Source organism: Vigna umbellata, chromosome 6 (assembly GCF_029865625.1).
Source record: "Vigna umbellata cultivar VRB3 chromosome 6, Vumbellata_1.0, whole genome shotgun sequence".
NCBI classification, from domain to species: Eukaryota; Viridiplantae; Streptophyta; class Magnoliopsida; order Fabales; family Fabaceae; genus Vigna; species Vigna umbellata.
This window is the reverse complement of record NC_142170.1, coordinates 4,551,798-4,572,850: the sequence shown is the minus strand read 5'-3', so window position 1 is coordinate 4,572,850 and position 21,053 is coordinate 4,551,798. Positions and strand designations below refer to the sequence as shown.

General features: G+C 41.6%; 3 protein-coding genes across 3 annotated transcripts; all 3 read right to left on the bottom strand.

Annotated features, from left to right (window-relative positions):
• Positions 1–1,490: 1,490 nt before the first annotated feature.
• LOC124845183 (nucleic acid-binding protein) lies at positions 1,491–5,926 on the bottom strand. The gene is made up of 8 exons (XM_047322248.2): positions 5,262–5,926; positions 4,238–4,283; positions 3,844–3,893; positions 3,029–3,070; positions 2,653–2,766; positions 2,187–2,265; positions 2,016–2,087; positions 1,491–1,927 (listed from the first exon to the last, which is right to left on the bottom strand). Exons 1-8 carry the CDS (start codon positions 5,837–5,839, stop codon positions 1,880–1,882), a joined length of 1,029 nt encoding a protein of 342 aa, XP_047178204.1. The 5' UTR covers positions 5,840–5,926; the 3' UTR covers positions 1,491–1,879.
• A 3,468-nt stretch (positions 5,927–9,394) lies between these two features.
• On the bottom strand, positions 9,395–9,937 carry LOC148196617 (uncharacterized). The gene has a single exon (XM_088093475.1). The coding sequence runs from the start codon at positions 9,935–9,937 to the stop codon at positions 9,395–9,397; it is 543 nt and encodes a 180-aa protein (XP_087949601.1).
• Positions 9,938–10,638: 701 nt separating this feature from the next.
• On the bottom strand, positions 10,639–11,211 carry LOC148196616 (uncharacterized). Its single transcript, XM_088093474.1, has one exon. It carries the CDS (start codon positions 11,209–11,211, stop codon positions 10,639–10,641), a length of 573 nt encoding a protein of 190 aa, XP_087949600.1.
• Positions 11,212–21,053: the final 9,842 nt, after the last annotated feature.

Sequence of the window (21,053 nt, the reverse complement as noted above, 5' to 3'; positions counted from 1 at the left end):
GCTTTCGCGAAAACTAAATTATTCGTCATGTTCCTAATATGGTTTTGTCTCTTAACTTTATGGTAGACACTAATATATTCATGTATGTAGGGCCAAGAGTTTATTCATCATCATTCAAAAAATTACCAACCTGTTTTCTTACAAAATATATTTTAAAAATCTAAAGGTTTTGAAGGATGGGACAATTAATATTCCTTACCCTAGCAATTAAGAGGCAATAAGTTAAATTGTCAAAATTATATCCGTTACTGACAACAGATCCCGATTTCATTTGATGTATGCAATTCATTCCTAAACAGATTTTAATATATTTAGTAGAAATTAGCAATTTATGGCAAATCATTCAATAATTTATCAATATTTTCATATTTCTGTCTATTAATAGTTTCTACACAGATTTGAGACTACAATTTGAATGGTTTCTACACATATTTGAAACTGCAATTTGAATGATTCAATATTAAGTTGTAAAGTGCATATATATGTATTTGGGAGATTTTGAAAGTAAACGAGAATGCAATCCAAACACTAAGCAAAAATGTGGAGTTAGTTTCTTTGGTTTTAGTAAAATGACCTAGATCAAACATTTGTTTCTCAAGTTAGAGGAAAATATTTTCCATTTTAAAAATGTTTTTGACGTGTTTTTTCTATTAATAATAAAAGCAAAACTGTTGAGTTAGTTTCTTCGGTTTTAGCAAAATGACCTAGACATCTGTTTCTCAGGTTAGGGAAAAATATTTTCCATTTTAAAATTGTTTTTGACGTGTTTTCTCTATTAATAATAAAAGCAAAAATGTTGAGTTAGTTTCTTCGGTTTTAGTAAAATGACCTAGATGTAAAAATGACCTAGATCATCTCAAGTTAGGGGAAAATATTTTCCATTTTAAAAATGTTTTTGTCGTGTTTTCTCTGTTAATAATAGAAGACTGCCGGTATCTCAGTTACAGCAAAACTTGATATTGCAAGTGCAAATGTATTACTGATGGAAAGTAATAGTAATATCATCAATAGTGGCGCTAATACTAATAGTCATTGACAATAACAATTATAACGATACTAATAGTAAAACGAGTTGATAAGATGACTAGATAATTATAAAATATGTTTGTAATTAACTTAAAAATCATTCCAACTCCATTATTGCCAAATGCATTTTACTTAGAAATTACATGTAAATAATTCTCAACCTCCAATCGGGCCTTGGAAATCCAGTTTTGTTTAAATAGGAAGTTAATGTAAAAGCATTTTTAAATGAAAAAAAAATGTTTTCAGAAACTTCAACATAATATAATATTTTGCCAACCAAAAAGCATCTTAGCTTTTCATTTTCAAACTGAATGATGGAAGCAGTATGCCATAACTATCAGTAGGTACAGAATACAACTGCACGTCTCAGGTTGCAACTTTTGTCCTTAATCTCTCCATATCCAGATTTCCTTCTCTCTATTTTCACTCAAACATGTGGTAATAAAAAATATCAGACAAGATCATTTGAAAAGATGAACGGTCAAATTGATATTTTACTGACGACTGTATCTATAGCAACAGTCAATTTCTGTATGTCCGAATGATCATGAGTGGTGGACAATGTTGAAGCCATGCACGCAGCTTGAACTACAATTTTTGAAAAGGTCACTGGTTGAAAAAGCATTACTCTTCAATTAGCAAAAGTGGTATAGAAGAGTCAGTAATAATAGTGAAAATTTACTCATCCATCGGAACATAACCATCCACGGCATGCTAACACCAGGTCAAAAGATAGATGTAGTTGGCACAAGAAAATCAATCCTTCGACAGGATCAATCATTACCCGGTCATGGCCATAGCATTATTTCTGCCCTACAAACCCTATTCTTCGTTTACAACAAGTAATGTCCAGCTATATGGCAGCATCAGGGTCCAACCTTCTCTGGATAGCAGCAGCAGCCTATAGTGATAAAACAGCAGCTAGTTTTAGCTGAGTCTTAAAAGCTAAAATCAGATCTCAAAATAGGAAATTATCATGTAATTCTGACCTCAAAGTTTCCGAGCTTGTACTGGTAAGCCATCTCCTCCCTAAGTTGAGCTTGCTCTTTCATTGCCTGCGCCTGTATATTATTGCATGCCAACATTACAAAAGAACCTTGCCATTAAAAAAATGACTAGATATCAAACTGTCATAAAAGCAATCCAGTATGAAACCCAACCATTCCAGTTTGCATGGAGTGCTTCAACGCCATCACTTGCTCTTCCTTGTGCTTTTCACGGGCTTGCAACAGTTCTTGCCTAAAATGGAATAAAAAATTATTTTAGCAGGGTGAAGCAATCTAGGTCAACATAGAAAAGGATGGTTTCGTTTGTCATAGCTACATAAAAATAGCATAAAAAAGGAAATAACAAATGGAAGTAACGGTCATGGATAATAAATTAGGGATCATATTCAGACACAGTTTCAAGAAAGCTTCAGGTGGTGTACTATGGCATGATTTTGAAAAATGAAAAACTGCTGACCAAGAGAAAAAAGATATCAAAAACAGAAACTAGAAGACAGTATAGTGTTGCTTCTTAAAGAAAATAAATCAAATAACAGAAAATGCAGTAGTTTGTAAAGATAAAGGTTGCCAAAACAAATTTAAGATTAAATACGTAAAAGCAGCATTTACAAAAGTACACCTGCGCTGTTCTTCATCGTTGAAAACAGTGCGCTCTGTTGCATTGACCTTCTTAAAACCCTTTTTCATCTCTTTTTCCATTTCTCGCCTGTAGTAAGCATCAAGATTATAGTACCTGCCACATTAAACCATCTGTTAAACCATATAGATACAAATATAAAATAAAAATTATTCATTCAAGATATCATATCCGTGTCATCATTGCAAAAATAAGGAGTTTGCATTGATGAGCACAGCATAGATAAATCAGAAGACAAAAATATTGCCAGATACCAAATAACAGGAATGTGGGCATATATTAGTTCTTATTTACAAAATTGAGAGCACAAAGGAATGCAGACTTAAATAAGCTCAACTGACACTCTGCAAGATCTTACTTCTTGGAAGGAAAAGTCGCTGTGTTGTGATCCTCCATGAATCTGCATATCAGGAATTATATTACATTTAAATAAACACATATACCCAACAAAAGAAAATTAACACAGTATTAAATGTAACAATTAAATAATTGGTTGGTCAATAAGTGCCATCAAGGGTAGTGAAAGAAATCGCTAAGAACATACTAGGACCCGTTTGCACTTATGGCATTGTTAACAGAATCTTAAGATTCAAGATTCGAATCTTACAATTCAATACATGAATCTCAAATGACTTTGAATCCTCCATACATGAATGAATCTGTGTAAAAACTTCATATCACCAATACAATTCACACAATGATTAATATTTTTTACTTTTTCACCAATTCTTGTCAAATGAATTAAAAAGTAAGGTGAGCTTAAATTTTTAAATGGAAACGAATTTGAAAGAACACTTGTGCTCTTATCCTATAGGATTAAAAATGGTCACTCTCATTCAATGGATGTACTCTATTGAGTTATTTGATTGTTTTTTTCTCTTCTAAAATAAAGATGTTACAAACTTATATATAACTAAGTTGTTCTATCTGTTTATAGAATATTTTACGTTGAACACCATATATCATCTATATGATATATTTGACGTAATTTTTCATTGTACCTGAATCTTACGATTTGATACAAAACTATAATTCACAATTCAAAAAATAGCTTGGCAGTTCATGATTTAAATCTTGACTCGATAAGCTTGACTTATGATACAATGTTAATAGTAAACTCAACAGTCCAGGCCACTTTATATACTATTCCCCAAGTTTAGTTGCTTTACTTACTCTTTGAACATCTGTTTTTCTTCCCAATTGGACATATTCTCCAAATTCACCTGTTAAAATACCACAACAATTACAATATAGAATGTATATTAATATAATCACGACATGATATAAATTAAGACTCCAATACATGAAAAGGAAAAAAATCTACATTTGCTTTTAACGGGGAGGAGTTTTTTGGTGAAATTGATCAAATCCAACAGGCTTTAAGGCAAGAGGCAAACATCATCTACTTAATATGAAGATCTGGTTTCTCAATGAAATAAAGACTACCACAAACTTAATTTGTGTGAAGAATATATAGATGATATTGCAAGAAAGTACAGAGGACCACCATGGAAGAATAAACATTATACATGTTTAGATTCCATATAGAAACTAAGTCAATAATCACCTGCTTTACTTCGGCTAACCATGCAGTGAACTCTGGTCGTTTGGTCCTGTAATATTCATAGGTTTGTACCGTCACCCACAAAAATGGAATGGCAAGGTCATCATTTCATAATATATAAAAGGTAATTAACTAGTTATTAAATTCAGGCTACACTAAAAATGCAGGATCCTTATTTACTTCAACAAGGCCTTCATAACTCTACTACTTAATCATCTGCTTACAAGCTTTGGTAATTTGATACCACAGACATTTGAGTTGATAGTCTTGAGACAAATTGACGCTTCCAAAAGAAAAATAAAAGTGTGATCATACCATCCAGTAAACATGTTACCAATTTCACAATTCTTTTCCGTTAATTATCTTCTAAAGTCTAAACAGAGAAGTGCATGCTAAATGGTCATAAATATCAAGTACAAATTGCTATGCTTAAACCCTTTCAACAATAACCCCTGTTAAGAAATTTCTGCTGCTGCTCCCCTACATTATGCAATATAAGAGAAACAATGTCACCTTTGCATATAGCAACATCTTCCTATATATCATAAGTTGTGGCATTGGCATGTTGCTGCCAAACTTCAAAATTGTAAAATCACTAAAAACTAGAAATCGTTACCAGGTGTTTATATTATAACCTACTGCCTATGAAATGAAATGAAATGTCTTGTGAAGATCATTTAAAATATGATAGTTGAGTTTTAATTTCTCTTGTAAGCAAATGAAATGAGAGATTCTATTGGAGCACGCTGGAATTTTGTAGATAAATTATTGTCTTTCTTATTGCTCGCCTTACAGTTCTTCTTGTCATGTGAAAATATCAAATTCAGTTCTTAGTCATTGCCCTTAATAATCTTACCAAGGTTCATACGAAACTACACCACTGATCAATTTGAAAACCTATAACTCTCGATCCCATCATCATTCAATCAAATTTAACTACGCATCCCGACAAACAATCATCCCTCACATTTCAATCAAGAATCGAACACAAAAATTAACAGATAATAAAAAGACATTAATCTCTTACCACATATCAGTTTCTCTAATAACCCCATACTTCCCCCAAGAATTCGTCACAGCTCCCTTCTTCCCTCTCTCCTCCCTCTCTTTCTTCTTTTTCTTCTTCTTCAACTTTTCCTTCTTCCTCCGCTCCTCCTCTTTCTCTCTCCTCCGCCTCTTCTTCTCTTTCTCTTTCCGCCTCCGCTTCCTCTCCCTCTCTTCCTCCTTCTCTCTCCTCCTCCTCTTCTCTCTCCTCCTGCGCTCCTCCTCACTTTCCGATTCCGAATACTCCGAATCCGAACCGGACCGCCCCGACTCGGACTCGGACTCCTCCGAACTGGAGCCTGAACCGGAACCGGAATCCGACTCGCTGCTGTATCGACGCCGCGATTTCCTCTTCTTCCGGTGTGGTCTGTCTCCGTCATCGGAATCCGAGCTTCCTCCTCGCGATTTTCTTCTCGAACTGCTGCGCCTTCTCTCGGTTTCTGAGTCTACCTCCGAATTTTCTCTCACTTTTTTGGAATCCCTTCGTGACGGAGCTTCGTCTTCTTTCTCTGAAGTCGTAACATTTTTCCGCACAGCATCATTTTCTTCATCTCTCGACATTTTTTTCGTTTGGTTGAGCTATGGGTTTTGCAGTGAGTTTAGTCACGGAAGAAACCCGAGGTGTTCTTTGGTGGATTCTGATCAAATGGGCTTGCTTGGGCAAAACCCCGATACTTATTTCCCCTGGATTATGTTTAAGGGCTTTTACTTCCTGCACCACAATTTCTTCGCACACCTCCCCAAATTTTCTAAATGATATTTTACCCTCTTATATTTCGAAAACTTTCTGCAACAAGTTTTCAAAAAAAAAATTGGGAATAAGTTTTGAAAACGAGTTTTCAGAATGAGATTTATATGACGAGATTTTTAAAATAAAATTTTGAAAACACTTGAAATGTATTCTAAAATAAGTTTTTTAGAATAGGATTTCCAAAATAAAACTTTCTAGAATATATATATATACTTTAAAATTGAGTTTTTCAAAATACCTCTACATGAACTATGTCTCAGAAAGTGCTTACCAAAACATATGAAATATGTTATGAAAAGAGATTTTCAGAATGACTTTTTTTATCCGTTTTTTCGGTTATTTAGGACTAAGTTATCAAATGCTTTCACAATTTGTACTCTTGTCTTCTTGCCGTCCGGTTATGTTCCAAGCCCTGTTGTCCACTCCTACCGTCCAGGGGAACCTGTCAAAGATTCTCCGATGTCAAAGTCAGTACGGAAACTGTTGGTGATTTAATGAGACAGTAATGAATGGGTAGTAAATGCAACCTGCCTACCTCTCACCTCTGACCTCTATTTATAGTTTTTGCTATGAGCTTGAGATTAGTGAAAAGTTAATCACAACCCAAATCTAGCCCAATAGCTCTAATCTTGATTTACCTTAATCTTCGCTTTAACGACTAGGTTTACCAGGCGTCCGGGCATGAGCGGTCGTCCCTACGATAACTCGGCCTTGCTTACCGAGCGGACGGTCTTGATACGCAACTTGTGAGGTGAACTTCCCAACGAACAACCGTCCTCCAAAGCTGCTGGTAGTAAGAGGCGGACGAAATACCGGTGATTGACTAAGTTCCGGGGCTGCTCCTGGACCGGCCAGTCCATACGGTACACAAGCCCCCCAAGCCCTAGTGAACGTTGGGTTTGAGACCGAATGGAATGCTGATAGTAGTGCGCGGGGCGTCCTTCCCTCCATGATTGGGCTTGATGATTTACGGATTCTTTTTGGGCCGAATTTATTGGGCTTTCGCTTGCCGATATGTGTAATTTGGTTTGGGCGGGAAAACACGTGTCGTTTGTCGAGAGGCGGAAGTTGAAGCGGTTTCGCATCTGAACTGTTGATTGTGGTAGTTTTGAACGGTAAGGATGCCCTGACGGTTACGCTGGTTCTTCCTATAAATAATGGGAGACGACGCTGTCATTTTCACTTTTCTCCTTTCGAATTTGCAGCATTCGTTCTTTTTCCGGTGATAAATGGCGGTTGTCCATGTTGAGTCTTCTTCGGAGTCGTCGAGTAGAGGCGGCGGAAGGTCGGAGAGCGGTGATGGCAAGTATGATTCTTCTCCAAGCTTGGTGTCGTCTTCCTTCTTGGAAGAGCCTGCCCGTTCTCCGAGGGCGGAACCTAGTTTTGTAGAGGCGGATACGCGGGTTACCTACGGGATACCTATCCATCTTCTCAGAGGTGGTATTCCCGTGGATGGGTCGCCGTTAGAACCGGCCGGCACTGGGAGGGTTATTCCGGGGTATGATTGGGCCCCTCACGATGCCAGCCTATTCGCGTCGGAGTATGCCACAAAAGAGGCGTTGTCTTGGAGAGTTGGCCGGCTATACATCGCCCGGGATGTAGAGGACTCTCGCTTGATTCGAGCGGGAGTCAGCTTGTAGAATGAGTGAGTCTACCATGGGGAAAAAAACAAGTCCGGACGACTTCTTCTTCATGTATACCAATATTTTCAGTCAACTCTGCGTTCGGGTGCCATTTCCGGAGTTTCAGACGGCCGTCCTCCAAGAAATGAATGTCGCTTCGGTTCAATTACACTCCAACTCTTGGGCGGCCGTCCAAGTATTTCTAGTTGTATGTTTGACGGTTGGGGTGAACCCAACGATCCCGGTCTTCTTTCATTATTTTGAAGTCCACCCGCCCCCGAAGGGTGGCTGGGTCTCTTTGACGTCCGTCAGGGATAGGACCCTCTTTCCTCCTTTCTATGACTCGTATAAAAATTTCAAGTATCAATTCTTTAAATTTCAAGGAGAAGGAAGGCTCATCGTCCCGGTCGGCTTCCAAAAAGGCTCGTAAGGGGAAGGAAGGGTCTACCTCTCGACCGCTGCCTGGCGGGGTGTTCAGTCCTGCATTTAATATGAGCGACCGGACAAACTTTCACATGAGTTCGTCACAACGGGCGCTAATCGAGCCGCTTTTTGAGGCAGAATTAACTAACGCCATGCTGGAAATGTCAACCCGGGAGGCTTCCTTGGCATGGTATCTAAGAGAGTTTGTTGACCGCCTAGGGATCGAAACCGTTCAGGCTGAGCTCCTTGCCGAGAAGAAAAACTCCGAGAGTCTCCAAACGGCACTGGATCAAATGCTTCTAACTCATGACGATTATGATAAGAAGATCGATCAACTAGAGGCCGACCTAGAAAAGGCTAAGAAGGAGTTGGCCGACTCGACTGAGCGTTTGGACCTTGCCCGAAAGGACAATGACCGGCTGCAAGAGGAATGCGGCCAGCTAAAAGTGGTGGTCTCCCGTCAGAAGAAGTCAGAGGGCGGACTCCTTCAGGCGAATCGTCCTCTGACAGAATATTTGGCTAAGGCCAAGGAGAAGATATCCGAGTTGGGGGCGGGTATCGTTTTTTAGCATGATGAGGGTTTCAACAAAGCCCTCCGTCAAGCGTCCGTCCTAACAGGGATCCAGGAGCCTTACGCCTTGGGCTTTGATATCGAGAAAGATGTCTTTGACGGCGTCCTGGTTGACCTTAATGCTCCGGTTGCCGAGGATGATCCGCACGAGACGCAGGACCCTCCCAGTGTTGGGGTCGTTGACTAGGGGGCGGAGGTTGAGGTCGTTGATGAGGAGGTCGAGGATGCCGAGGGTTGAATGTTTTTTTCTTTTTTACTTAGGGGTTTTTTCTCATTTTTTGATGTCTTTATTCACGAGGCCGACCACCAAACATTTCAATTAGTTTAGGTGTTGGGCGGACCGTCCCGTGTCAACTTTTTGTATACCCCTACAGATTAATATAATTTGCTTCTCCGATTTGCTTGCTTAACTAAGCGTTATTCATGTACTTTGATTTTTTGTAAATCTATAATTAATCAGACTATTTATCGACCAGCTGAGCTGATAACGATTCCATTTGGAACTTCGTTCATTAACTTGGAGTTGGTAGATTTCGAGCGGCAGTGGTTCTTTGGTAAGAACTCTCCGTTCACCGTCCGGTCATGTTGATAGTGGTTCCGTTTGGAACTCTCCATTCATCAACTTGGATTTTTGTTTGATTCAACGTCTTATAGTAAGGCCTTTATCGTAGAGATCTTTGCCAAAAGAGGGGGGGTGCCCTGTCATTGCATTAATAATTGAAAATGAAACGTGCAATTAAGGATATTAATCAACTGAAATAGATTTTTAAATGGGTGGCATTCCAAGTATTTGGAATGGGGCGTCCGTCTGTAAGTAGCAGCCGGTAGGCTCCATTTCCCAGTGCTTCCGCCACTTTAAACGGTCCTTCCCACTTGGCTGCCAATTTGCTGTGCGTCACTGTCTGCCTTGCATCCCCCGTCTTTCTCCAAACCAGATCACCCTCTTGGAAGTTCCTAGGCCGGACTTTGGAATTGTATTTTCTTTCCACCATTCGTTTGCACGCTTTTGCTCTCAATGCCGCCCGATCCCTTCGCTCTTTCAAGGAGTCAAGTTCAACTCTTAGCTCTTCATCGTTTAACTGAATATCCTCGATCTGGCGTCGTAATGAGGGCTCCCCCAACTCGATCTGTATCATGGCATCAGTACCATATGTTAAGTTGAAGGGAGTCTCGTCGATCGTTACGTGTGGTGTGCAACGGTAAGCCCACAATACTTCCGGAAGCTCATCAGCCCATGCTTCTTTCCTTTCGCTTAAACACTTCTTCAGCTTGGCCACTATTGTTTTGTTCATGGCCTCCACCTGGCCGTTTGTTTGTGGGTGCTCCACCGAATTGGTGTTGTGCTTAATTCCCAAGTTCTTGTAAAACTCGGCCAACTTTTTATCGATGAATTGTCGGCCGTTGTCGGTGATGATCGTTCGAGGAAGACCGAACCGACACACTAATTTTCAGCAAAAGTTTTGAACTTGGGATGCCGTTATGGTTGCCAGAGGTCGGCCTCTACCCACTTGGTGAAATAATCTATTGTCACGAGGAGGAATTTCTTCTGCACCCGGCCTGTTGGGAATGGCCCCACGATATCCATGCCCCATTGAGCGAAAGGCCAGGGTGATGTTATTGTATGTAAGGTGTTGGGTGGTGCGTGGGTGTTGTTGGCATGGGCTTGGCAGTTGAGGCACTTCTGGACGAACGTCCTTGCGTCTTCTTCTACCATCGACCAATAATACCCCGCCCTTAGTATCCGGGCCTTCAAAGTCCTACGACCGATATGAAAATCACAAATGCTGTTATGGAGCTCGTCCATTACGTACCGGGCTTCCTCTTTCCCGAGACATTTGAGGAGAGGGGTGGAGAATCCCCTCCGGTACAGGTCGTCCCCCACCATGAGGTAACGAACGATCTTCTTAGAATCCGCTAGCTTAATCGATTGTCTAGTGTCTTGTTGGGTCATTAGCGCTCGAATCTCCGTTCGCCAATCTTTCGCCTCAATATTTCATACCGTCAAGCATTCGACCGACGGCTGCAGCAAAACTTGGCGTATAATTGTCGTCAATTGCCCCTTCTCTTTTCCCAAACTTAACTTTGACAACATGTCCGCTCGGGTGTTATCTTCGCGAGGGATGTGCCGAATATCGATTTTGTCAAATAGCTTCACCAGGGCTGTTGCTCGATGAAAATATCGAAGGAGTTGCCCCTTTTTTACCTGGAAATCGTCGTTCATTTGTCCCATGACAAGCTGGGAATCCGTCCGGCATATGACCTTCCGAGCCCCCATGTCTCTCGCTAGTTCGAGGCCGGCCACCAGGGCTTCGTATACCGCCTGGTTGTTGGACACCTTGAACTTAAAGATCAAGGAGTGCTCCAATAAGAACCCGTTTGGGCCCTTCGGGACTATGCCCGCCCCGCTTATCGTTCTTCCGGACGCGCCATCGACGTACAGATTCCACTCATCGTGGATCATGTGGGGTAACTCTGCTGCAAAATCAGCCAAATGTTGGCCTTTGATCGATCCCCTCGGTTCGTAGCGTAGGCCGAATTTTGATAGTTCGACCGCCCAAGCCACCATGCGCCCCGCCAGGTCCGGTTTCCTAAGGATTTTGGAGATCGGAAAATCGGTCCTGACAACCACCTGGTGGCTCTAGAAGTATGGCCAGAGCCTCTTGGACGCGTTCAGCAAAGCCAAGGCGACCTTTTCCACTTGCTGATATGGAGTCTCGGCGTCTTGAAGGGTGCGACTGATGAAGTATACGAGTTTGGGCTCGGGTCGCTCTTGCATTAATACCGCGTTGACTGCCGACTCAGACACGCCTAAGAAGACTTGTAAATCTTCGCTCGGCGTTGGACGGTTCATCACCGACGAATTCATCAGGATGGTTTTGACGTCCTGAAAAGCTTGTTCACACTCCGTATCCCACTCGACCGTGGGCCCCTTCCTCATCTTTCGAAGCATCGGTTTGATTTTCTCAACCAGTCTCGGGATGAATCGTGACAATGCGGTGAGTCGTCCGACCAAGCTTTGGATCTCCTTAAGCGTGGATGGACTTTGCATTTCTGTTATGACCATGCAATTGTCCAGGTTAGCTTCAATACCCCAGGCCATGAGCATGAAACCGAGGAATTTCCCAGCGGCAACCTCAAAGGTGCACTTGGTCGGGTTAAGCCGCATCCCGTACTTTCTCACCTACCGAAATACCTCTTCCAAGTCCTTCACATGAGTTTTCCCGTTCGGTGAGCGAATGACCATGTCATCTACATATACGTCCATGCACCGACCGATCTGTTCCGCGAAAATTCTATCCATTAGGCGCTGATAGGTGGCTCCGGCGTTCTTCAAGCCGAAGGGCATAACTTCGTAACAAAAGTTTGCCTTCTCAGTGATGAAAGTTGTTTTCTCTCTGTCCGGTCCGTACATGGGTATTTGGTTGTATCCTGAATAAGCATCCAAGAAGCTCAACATCCTATGACTAGAGGCGCCATCCACCAACACGTCTATGCTCGGCAAAGGATGAGAATCTTTGGGACAAGCTTTATTGAGGTCAGTATAATCAGTGCACATGCGCCATTTTCCACTGGCCTTTTTTACCATTACCACGTTGGCGAGCCAAGTGGTGTACGTCACTTTCTTGAAAAATCCGGCCTCCCTTAGCTTTCCAACCTCTTCTTCTATGACTTTCCTTTTTTCTTCGTCCATCCGTCGCTTCTTTTGCGCCACCGACCGGGCTTCTTTAAACAATAGTAGTTTATGTGACATGACCGAGGGGTGGATCCTCGGCATATCGGTGGCTGTTCACGCGAACAAGTCACGGTTTTTCCATGGGACAGAGCGAATTTCTTGCTCCAAACTGGGCTCTACTCCCCGAGCCATGATGGTGATCTGGGAAGCTTCCTTCCCTATCATAATTTGATGCGTCTCCCCGAGGGGCTCCAACCGATCCTCCGTATTCGTCTTTGGGTCAAGGTCGGCCATAGCCACCTCTGAACCACCCGTCCTTCTTTTCACCACGCGGGTGTGAAGCTTCAAACCCGCGGCATAGCATTCCCTACCGTCTTTTGGTCCGCCTGGACGATACAGATCATACCTTTGTCCGAGGGATACTTCATGGTGAGGTGGGGGGTTGATACAATTGCTCAAAAGGCGTTCAGACACGGACGACCCAGTAATACGTTGTAGAAAGTGTTAGCCTCCACCAGCAAGTATCTTACTCTCTTCTCCTTGCTGCTCCGACCGGTTCCCAATCTTGTACGCAAATCTACATATCCCTTGGTGTCGATCCTCTCCCCTGCGAATCCCACAATCTGTTCGTTATATGGGACGATCAAGTCTTCTGATATGTCCATTTGTTGGAAGGTTTTCCAATAGAGGATGTTCACCGAGCTCCCTTGATCCATCAGTACCTTGCTCACGTCGTACTGGGCGATTTCCACCGTTATCACCATTGGATCGTCCTGGTTGGGATCAGGGGCGTGGAAGTCTTCATCTGAGAACGTAATGGGGGGCATCATCCGCCGGGGTTTGTCCACCAAGTGAACAGATTGTAACGCCCGCACATGACGCTTCCGGGCGGATGAAGAAGATCTCCCGCCAGCGAAACCGCTAGATATTGAATTGATGTGTCCCCGTAGAGGACGGTCGTTGCTCGTACTGCAACTTCTGCTTCATCGCCTTTCTGACCGGGAACGGTCGACCTGATTGCTTCTGATCCTTCCATGCCTCTCAGGTTTCCTAGGGCTGGATCGTCTTGGACTGGGTCGGTCTGTGGACGTGTGGGGATGGTCAACCCGCACATACTTTTTCAATTACCCTACACAGATTAGTTCCTCAATTTTTTCCTTTAGGGTTACACATTCTTCCGTAGTGTGGCCGATGTTCTTGTGGTATACGCAATGTTTATTTCCATCTGTCCCTGGCAGAGTGGGTTGCTTTTTAGGATCCGGAATCGGTTTCACGCTTAACGCTTCCTGGAAAATCTTCTCCCGGGGAGCGTTCAAAGGGGTGTATTGTTGGAATCTAGGTCCCCGGGGCGGTTCTCTCTGTCTGAACACCCCGGGCTTCCCACCTTGACTTCCCGACTTTCCCCCGTCTGTCCTCTCTCCCTTGTTTTCCTGGCTCTCCTTCTTATACGATAGCTTCATCTCTTCTACCCTTATCTCGTCCGCCGCCCTCTCCCGTAGTTCTTCCATGATTTTGGGGGCCCGTCGACAGACGCTGTCTTTAAACGATTCAGGTTTGAGGGCGGGAAGGATGTAATGTAGGGACAGTTCCAAGCTTAAGCCCTTCACTCGTTGTACGGTCTTCTAATAGCGATCCATGAATGCTCTCAACGTTTCTTCCTTTCCTTGCTTCAAGGTGACCAACTCAAAGACGGTCAGGTCCTGAGTACTGTTGTTGGCAAACTGTTGGTTGAACAGATGTTGTAGGACAGCAAAGTTCTCAATGGAATTGGAAGGGAGTGAGTTAAACCACTCAAGCGCCTCCCCTTTCAGCGATAATGAGAACGCTCGACACCAAATGGCGTCGTTGCCCGTCCGGAACGACATCACATTCGAGAAGGTTTTGATGTGGGCCTTCGGGTCCGTAGTCCCGTCGTATATTTTGAATTGAGGTGGGACGAACTGTTCCGATATTTGGACTTCCATGATTGCTTGCACGAAGGGGAATAATAGCGTTGACGAGGACTCGGTCTTCACTACCAACTGCTTGTCCCTCGCACCACTCTCCGCGTGCACAGACTTAGCCTTACTGCCTTCGACCTCCGGCTCCGTGGGTCCCCACGTTTTGTCCGGCCCACTACTATGTTCTGTTTGGCTCTCCATGGCAGCCCTGCCTCTCTCCTTGGTCTTCTCTTGTTCTCCCCTTTCTCCAACGCTTTCTCGGGCAAGGCGCGCCGAACACTCGGCTTTGACGGCTACTAGCTCCTCCTTATGACGCTGCTGTATCTCCTCCATCATCTACTCCTTCTCAAACAAAAATTAAAGCGAATATTAGCTTCCCTTACTTGATAGATGACCAAAATTTTCTAGAAAGCCTAAAACAACACAGGAAGTCCTATATGCTCATATGAACAACAGTAATATGATCAGAGTATACCATTAGAACTATTGATCAATAAGGAGCCTTATAGAAGACTCAAACTCACATGGAACACAAAACGAAACTAACCAAAGAAAGGAGTAGAAAACCAACTTACTCTATTAAAGAAACCAATCAGTTAAACTTGAAGATTTCACTCGAAGGATCATTCAGACGGTCTCTGATATTCAAACAGATGACAATAGGATGAGAACCCTTAAAGATAAGTAAGAAAAATCTAGAAAAGTTACTTTCTAGATTTATAAAAAGATGATGTGTTTTAAAATAATGAAATTCATTCTTCACAAAACTATTTATATTAAAATATTATTATTAAATTAGTCGAGTCTTGTTATATTTTAAAATCACTGTCACTTTTAAAATATCATTTTCTAGATCTATACAATATATAGAAAATTTAATATTTATTTAAAATATTTAAATATCATGATAATATAATTCTCTCTGTATATGTATATGTGAAAGTGTTATGCGTAACATTTATTAATTGATGAAAAATCTCTCAAAATTTTAAGCTAAGTATTAAAGTATTACGTCATAATTAATTATCATATATATATATGAATTGATTTCTACAGAGACTGTTACTATGGACTCATTGCCGACTGAACGATAAAGGTGTAGGAGAGCCTCTACGTTACTTTGGGCTCATACACTACCGATCGGTTAGGATGACATACGACCCTAAGGAACCGAACAATCAACATGCACGAAAGAGTCTCTCAGTTGTTCGGTCCCGACAACCGTTGAGTAGAGTTAATGCACAAATAAATGTGATAATGACTACCATTAAACAGTTAAGGTTTTCATTAATGACCATTAAGAGGTAAATTAATTGGCCATATTCCTTTAAACTCTATAAATAAGGGTTTAGGTTTGAGGTAAACTCATGTTTTACTCACTACTAAATTATAAAAGGCCTACAGGGAAAAATTCTGACTTGAGCGTCGGAGTGTCTTCTGCAGGTCATCACCCCCCATTAGGTGTTCGGTTAACTAGATCTGAGAGAAGCAGGACGCTCGGCTGCGACAAGAGGACGCTCGACAGCGACAGGAGGATGTTCGGCGGAGATCCTCGTCCCATTTCATCAGAAACATTTTGGCGCCCACCATGGGGTTGATGAATTTCGAAGACACCCTAGCAAGACATAAGGATGGCTCAAGACCCAATGACATATATGCAGGAGATGCAGAGGTGGATGGAAGCCATGCAGGTTGAAATTGAAACTCTAAGGGTCGAGTGGGATGCAACATGTAAGGACCGTGACGTGGGGTGGAGGGCCTCGCCCAGTCAAAGGTCGGCTGGACCCACTCGGACGCCCATAGTGGAATTCCCAAACTCTGATTAGGAAGGCACTGAGCAGGGGGAAAACAGTTCCCGGAGGAGTCCTGCCCGTCCAGTTCATGTCGCTCGGGCCATGACACTTCATCCCTTTACAACTACAGTCATAGAAGAGCAAATGCCGGAAAGGGCGCTCCCAGTTCTAGAAAGGTATGATGGATCGGGGGACACGGAGGAGCACCTAAGGTCATTTGCTGACGCCATGGCAATCTATTCACCAAATGAAAGGGTTTGGTACAGGCTTAAGGTTGTGCTCCTTTACGGAAAACTTATTTGGTCGGCCACCTTTAACCATGGGAGAAGTGCAGGAGAGGGCCATTGAGTTCATTCGAATCGGGGAGATGCGGGCTGTCCAAAAGAGGCAGCACGAAGAGAATGATTCAACCTCGGCAGGACGGGAGCGAAATGAGGGCAAGCGAGCATGCACGCAGGACCGAACGACATGGTCATGGCAAGAATGGAGATAAGCTTTCTACTTGCTTTTTTCCAGTTTAAAAAACTGTGATGTAATTTGCAAATCTGATATTAGTATAAAATGATTTCCATCGAAATTTTGAGCAAGTTATGTCAACCGTTCGACCAAAGGAAAAAGTTATAAAAGAAACTTCAATCTACTGTCTGACTCAAAGAAAGGGTTCTTAAAAGAACTAAGTTCTAAAGAGAACTCTTATCAACCGCTCACATTGGCATCTTCGACCTAGGGAACGATCCAAGTGAACTCCCAGTGTCGACTGAACGGTGAGGAGCGCTCTTCGTGAACTCTCACCTTGATCTTAAGGCACGCTCCAAGTGAACTCCTAAGATCTAAACCTAACGGTGAGGAACGCTCTTCGTGAACTCTCACCTTGATCTTAGGGCATGCTCCAAGTGAACTCCTAAGATCTAAATCGAACGGTGAGGAACGCTCTTTGTGAACTCTCACCTTGACCTTAGGGCACGCTCCAAGTGAACTCCTAAGATCGAAACCGAATGGTGAGGAATGCTCTTCGTGAACTCTCACCTTGACCTTAGGGAACGCTTTAAGCGAACTCCTAAGATCTAAACCGAATGATGAGGAACATTCTTCGTGAACTCTCACCTTGATCTTAGGGAATGCTCCAAGTGAACTCCTAAGGTCTAAACCGAACGGTGAGGAACGCTCTTCGTGAACTCTCACCTTGATCTTAGGGAACGCTCCAAGTGAACTCATAAGATCTAAACCGAACGGTGAGGAACACTCTTCTTGAATTCTCACCTTGATCTTAGGGATTGCTCCAAGTGAAGTCCTAAGATCTAAATCGAACGGTGAGGAAGGCCTTTCAAGAACTCTCACCTTGATCCTAGGGAACGCTCAAAGTGAACTCATGCTATTGTAGGGCTCGGTCGGTAAGGAACGCATGCTATTGTATGAATCGTCATGACCCTTAAAAACTCGGGTAAAATCCTGTGTCGATCGGTATAACTTGACAAACCCAATGCAATATCAAAGATTTTGCTAGGGCTTGGGGGGCTTATTTTACTATGGGCTCATTGTCGACCGAACGGTAAATGTGTAAGAGAGCCTCTACGTTACTTTGGGCTCATACACTACCGGTCGGTTAGGATGACATACGACCCTAAGAAACCGAACAATCAATGTGCAGGAAATAGTCTCTCAATCGTTCAGTCTCGACAACCGTTGAGCAGAGTTAATGCACAAATAAATGTGATAACGACTACTGTTAAACAGTTAAGGTTTGCATTAATAATCATTAAGAGGTAAATTAATTGGTCAGATTCCTTTAAACTCTATAAATAAGGGTTTAGGTTTGAGGTAAACTCACGTTTTACTCATTACTAAATTATAAAACTATAGAGAAAAATTCTGACTTGAGCGTCGGAGTGTCTTCTGCAGGTCATCCCTACTTGGTGTTCGGTTAACTAGAACTAGGAGAAGCAGGACGCTCAACTGCGACATGAGGACACTCGGCAGTGATAGGAGGACGTTCGAAGGAGATCCTCGTCCCATTTAAGCAAAAACAGAAACAATTATGTTACGTGAATGTAACTAGTGTCAAATACTCAATATAATATTTAGAAAACGATCTAATATAATAAATGTTTGCATAATTCTTTCATTAAGAGTAGATATTGAATACTTAAAATAATTTTGTCATATTAATTATTTGTTTTCACATATTATTTCTTACTGAATTAGTATACTAAGCTATTATTTTATTTATTTTGTAAACTATTGTACTAAATTCTTGTTTTACGTATTGTATAGTACGGTCTCCCAGGGGACGACCATCCATTTTCTACTGAACGGCCTCCAGAGGTTGACCGAGCACTTTCTACCGAACGGTCTCCTAAGGTGGACCGACCATCCAGACCGAATGGCTTATCCCAAGCCGAACGCTTCCTCTTCGGTCGCCACCAGGCCTATGACCCTAGCCGACCACGTGGTCCAGACTGAACGACTATTCCTAGGCCGAACGGTTCCCCCTTAGGCCACCACCAGGCCAACCACCCATACTGATCGACCGTCTCGGCCGACCAACCACTAGGCCGACCGCATGGTTAGATTAGAAACAGTAATAGCTCATTAAAGCCCCTAATGAAGATTAAGGCGTGATTGGGCCATCATCGGGCCCACAAAAGGTAAAATCCCATTACAATAAGTATAAATAAATGTCTCAGGTATGACTTCAAACCAAGTTGCATAATACATGCTCTACTTGCTATAATAACCACTCGGTCACTTTACTGACTTGAGCGTCGGAGTGTTTTTGACAAGTGCCCGCCCGCCCTGCTTGGAGGAGGAGGAAGAGGACCACCTGGAGTGCATGGAGAAAAGCCCGCTCGGTCTTCAACCTAGAGCATGGAGTAGCGTCCGTCCGCCTCAAGCCCCGTCCGGTCCGTAGCGTCTACAACGTTCGTCCGCCCAGTCTTTAGCATCCGCTAGTCATGGATACTATTAGGAGTGTTTTAGTAGGGTCACACCAAGCCTGACCGAAACACGCATGTTTTTTTTACCAATTATAATTATGTGTTTCAATATGAGAGTAGATATATTTGAGATAACTTAGTAATCAAAAGTAAAGATAGGTTTCACAGTTGTGTGTGTAAGAAAAGTTAATAATGCAACTCATACTTTTGGTGGGATATATCATATAACCATCAAATTTGTGATTTCAGTGACATTTATATTGAAATCTTTACATGCTATACCTAGAATATCATGATTTAAACTTTTTAGTCAAATTTATCATCTTAGTATCGTATATACAGGTATTTATAGAAAAAATAGGTGATAAATAGTTGATATTTATAGGTATTTATTATTTTTATAATTTTATTTTAAAAATTCATAAAATCTATTGTTTTAAATATATGAGGGTATTGTAGGTATTCGCGGGTTTTAAAATACTCACATGTATTTTTTAAATAAGTATCTACATAGCAGGCGAGTAACATGTGAATTTTTTTGTTGCGGATCAAGTAACGGGTAGACACTATCCGTGTTTGATCCGATCTGTTATTATCGTTGTTCTCATTCGTATTAACTCTTTGATTTAGAATGAAATTGTAAAACTTATTTTCATAAAGTATATATTAAAACATAAATTAGGTAATTAATTTATTTTTATTTATTTTAATTTCATAAATATTTACCATAAATAATCGTAATGATATAGAGCTATAATTTAATTATTGCATTAATAAAGTTAATTATTATATATATATATATATATATATATACACACACACAATGACTTCACTATCTTCTTCAGGATCTTCAGGTTCAGTCTATTGCTACCGTAGTCCTCTATTGTGACAACAACTCTGCAAGGCACATCGCTCACAACTATAGCTTCCATGAGCGGACCAAGCACATAGAGTTGGATTGTCATGTGGTACGTGAGGAGATTCAAGCTCAACTTTTGCATCTCCTTCCCATTCGTTTCGAAGAACAACTCGCTGATGTATTAACCAAATTTTCTCACTGCACACGTTTTAAAATTATCATTCCTAAGTTTGGATTAATGAATATTCACCTTCCAGCTTGAGGGGTGGGTATTGTGGTTTCGGTTTTCCTGGTTGTTAGATTTTAGGTTTATAACTGTTTTCGGTTAGGGATTTATGAATCCCGATTCTCTCTTCTCATCTTGCAGGAACCCTATAAATATTCAGGGTTTCCCTTCTCTCGTTTGTAATAAAAATAATATGCAATATATAGATTTTTCACAATGATTAAAAGCTTTCTTACCTCTTAATGAACCCAACAACACGATCAGTGCTTTTACTTTTCTTTTTCCAGACGTCGCCCTTCGCTGCTGCCATGGAGTCTTCACGCATGTGCTCTCATTCGCTGATCAGCCAAGTGTGCCTTTCTACAGAGGTCTTTTGATTCTAGAAGACTCCAGCGCATCTTTTGGCTATTGAGTTGTGGGCCTCCTCACTTTGGGCTCTTGTCTTTAAGCAAGCACTGGGCCTTGCTGATTTTAATATATATATATATATATATATATATATATATAAGTGACACATTCAGTTTTCATTGGGTAGCGTCTCATTTTAATAGTGTAAAACTATTAAAAATATTACAAAGAATAGAACTAATAAGAAGACATATATATTTCTTAAGAATAAGGTTTACACCTGATTAATGAAAACCTAACTACGCCGCTACTTCATCGTCACCCTACGTTGGATCAATTGAAAGGATATTTCCCTAAGCTCACACTATTTAAAGGGATCATTGCAAAAGAGAAAACAAACACACATAGATAGACAAAAATAAAGGGTAAACTAATATAAAAAAAATAAAACATGGAATTCATAAACTATTATATATTATATTTCACTTTCAAACTTAAGCACAACACCTAAACATATTATAAGACTTAAACATTGAGATACATGCGTTATTGTTGAGCTATGGCGGGTTGTGCACTTGTAGTGGTGAAACAGTTGGCCTACCCCAAGCTACCACACAAGGTTAGTCTGCTAAACAA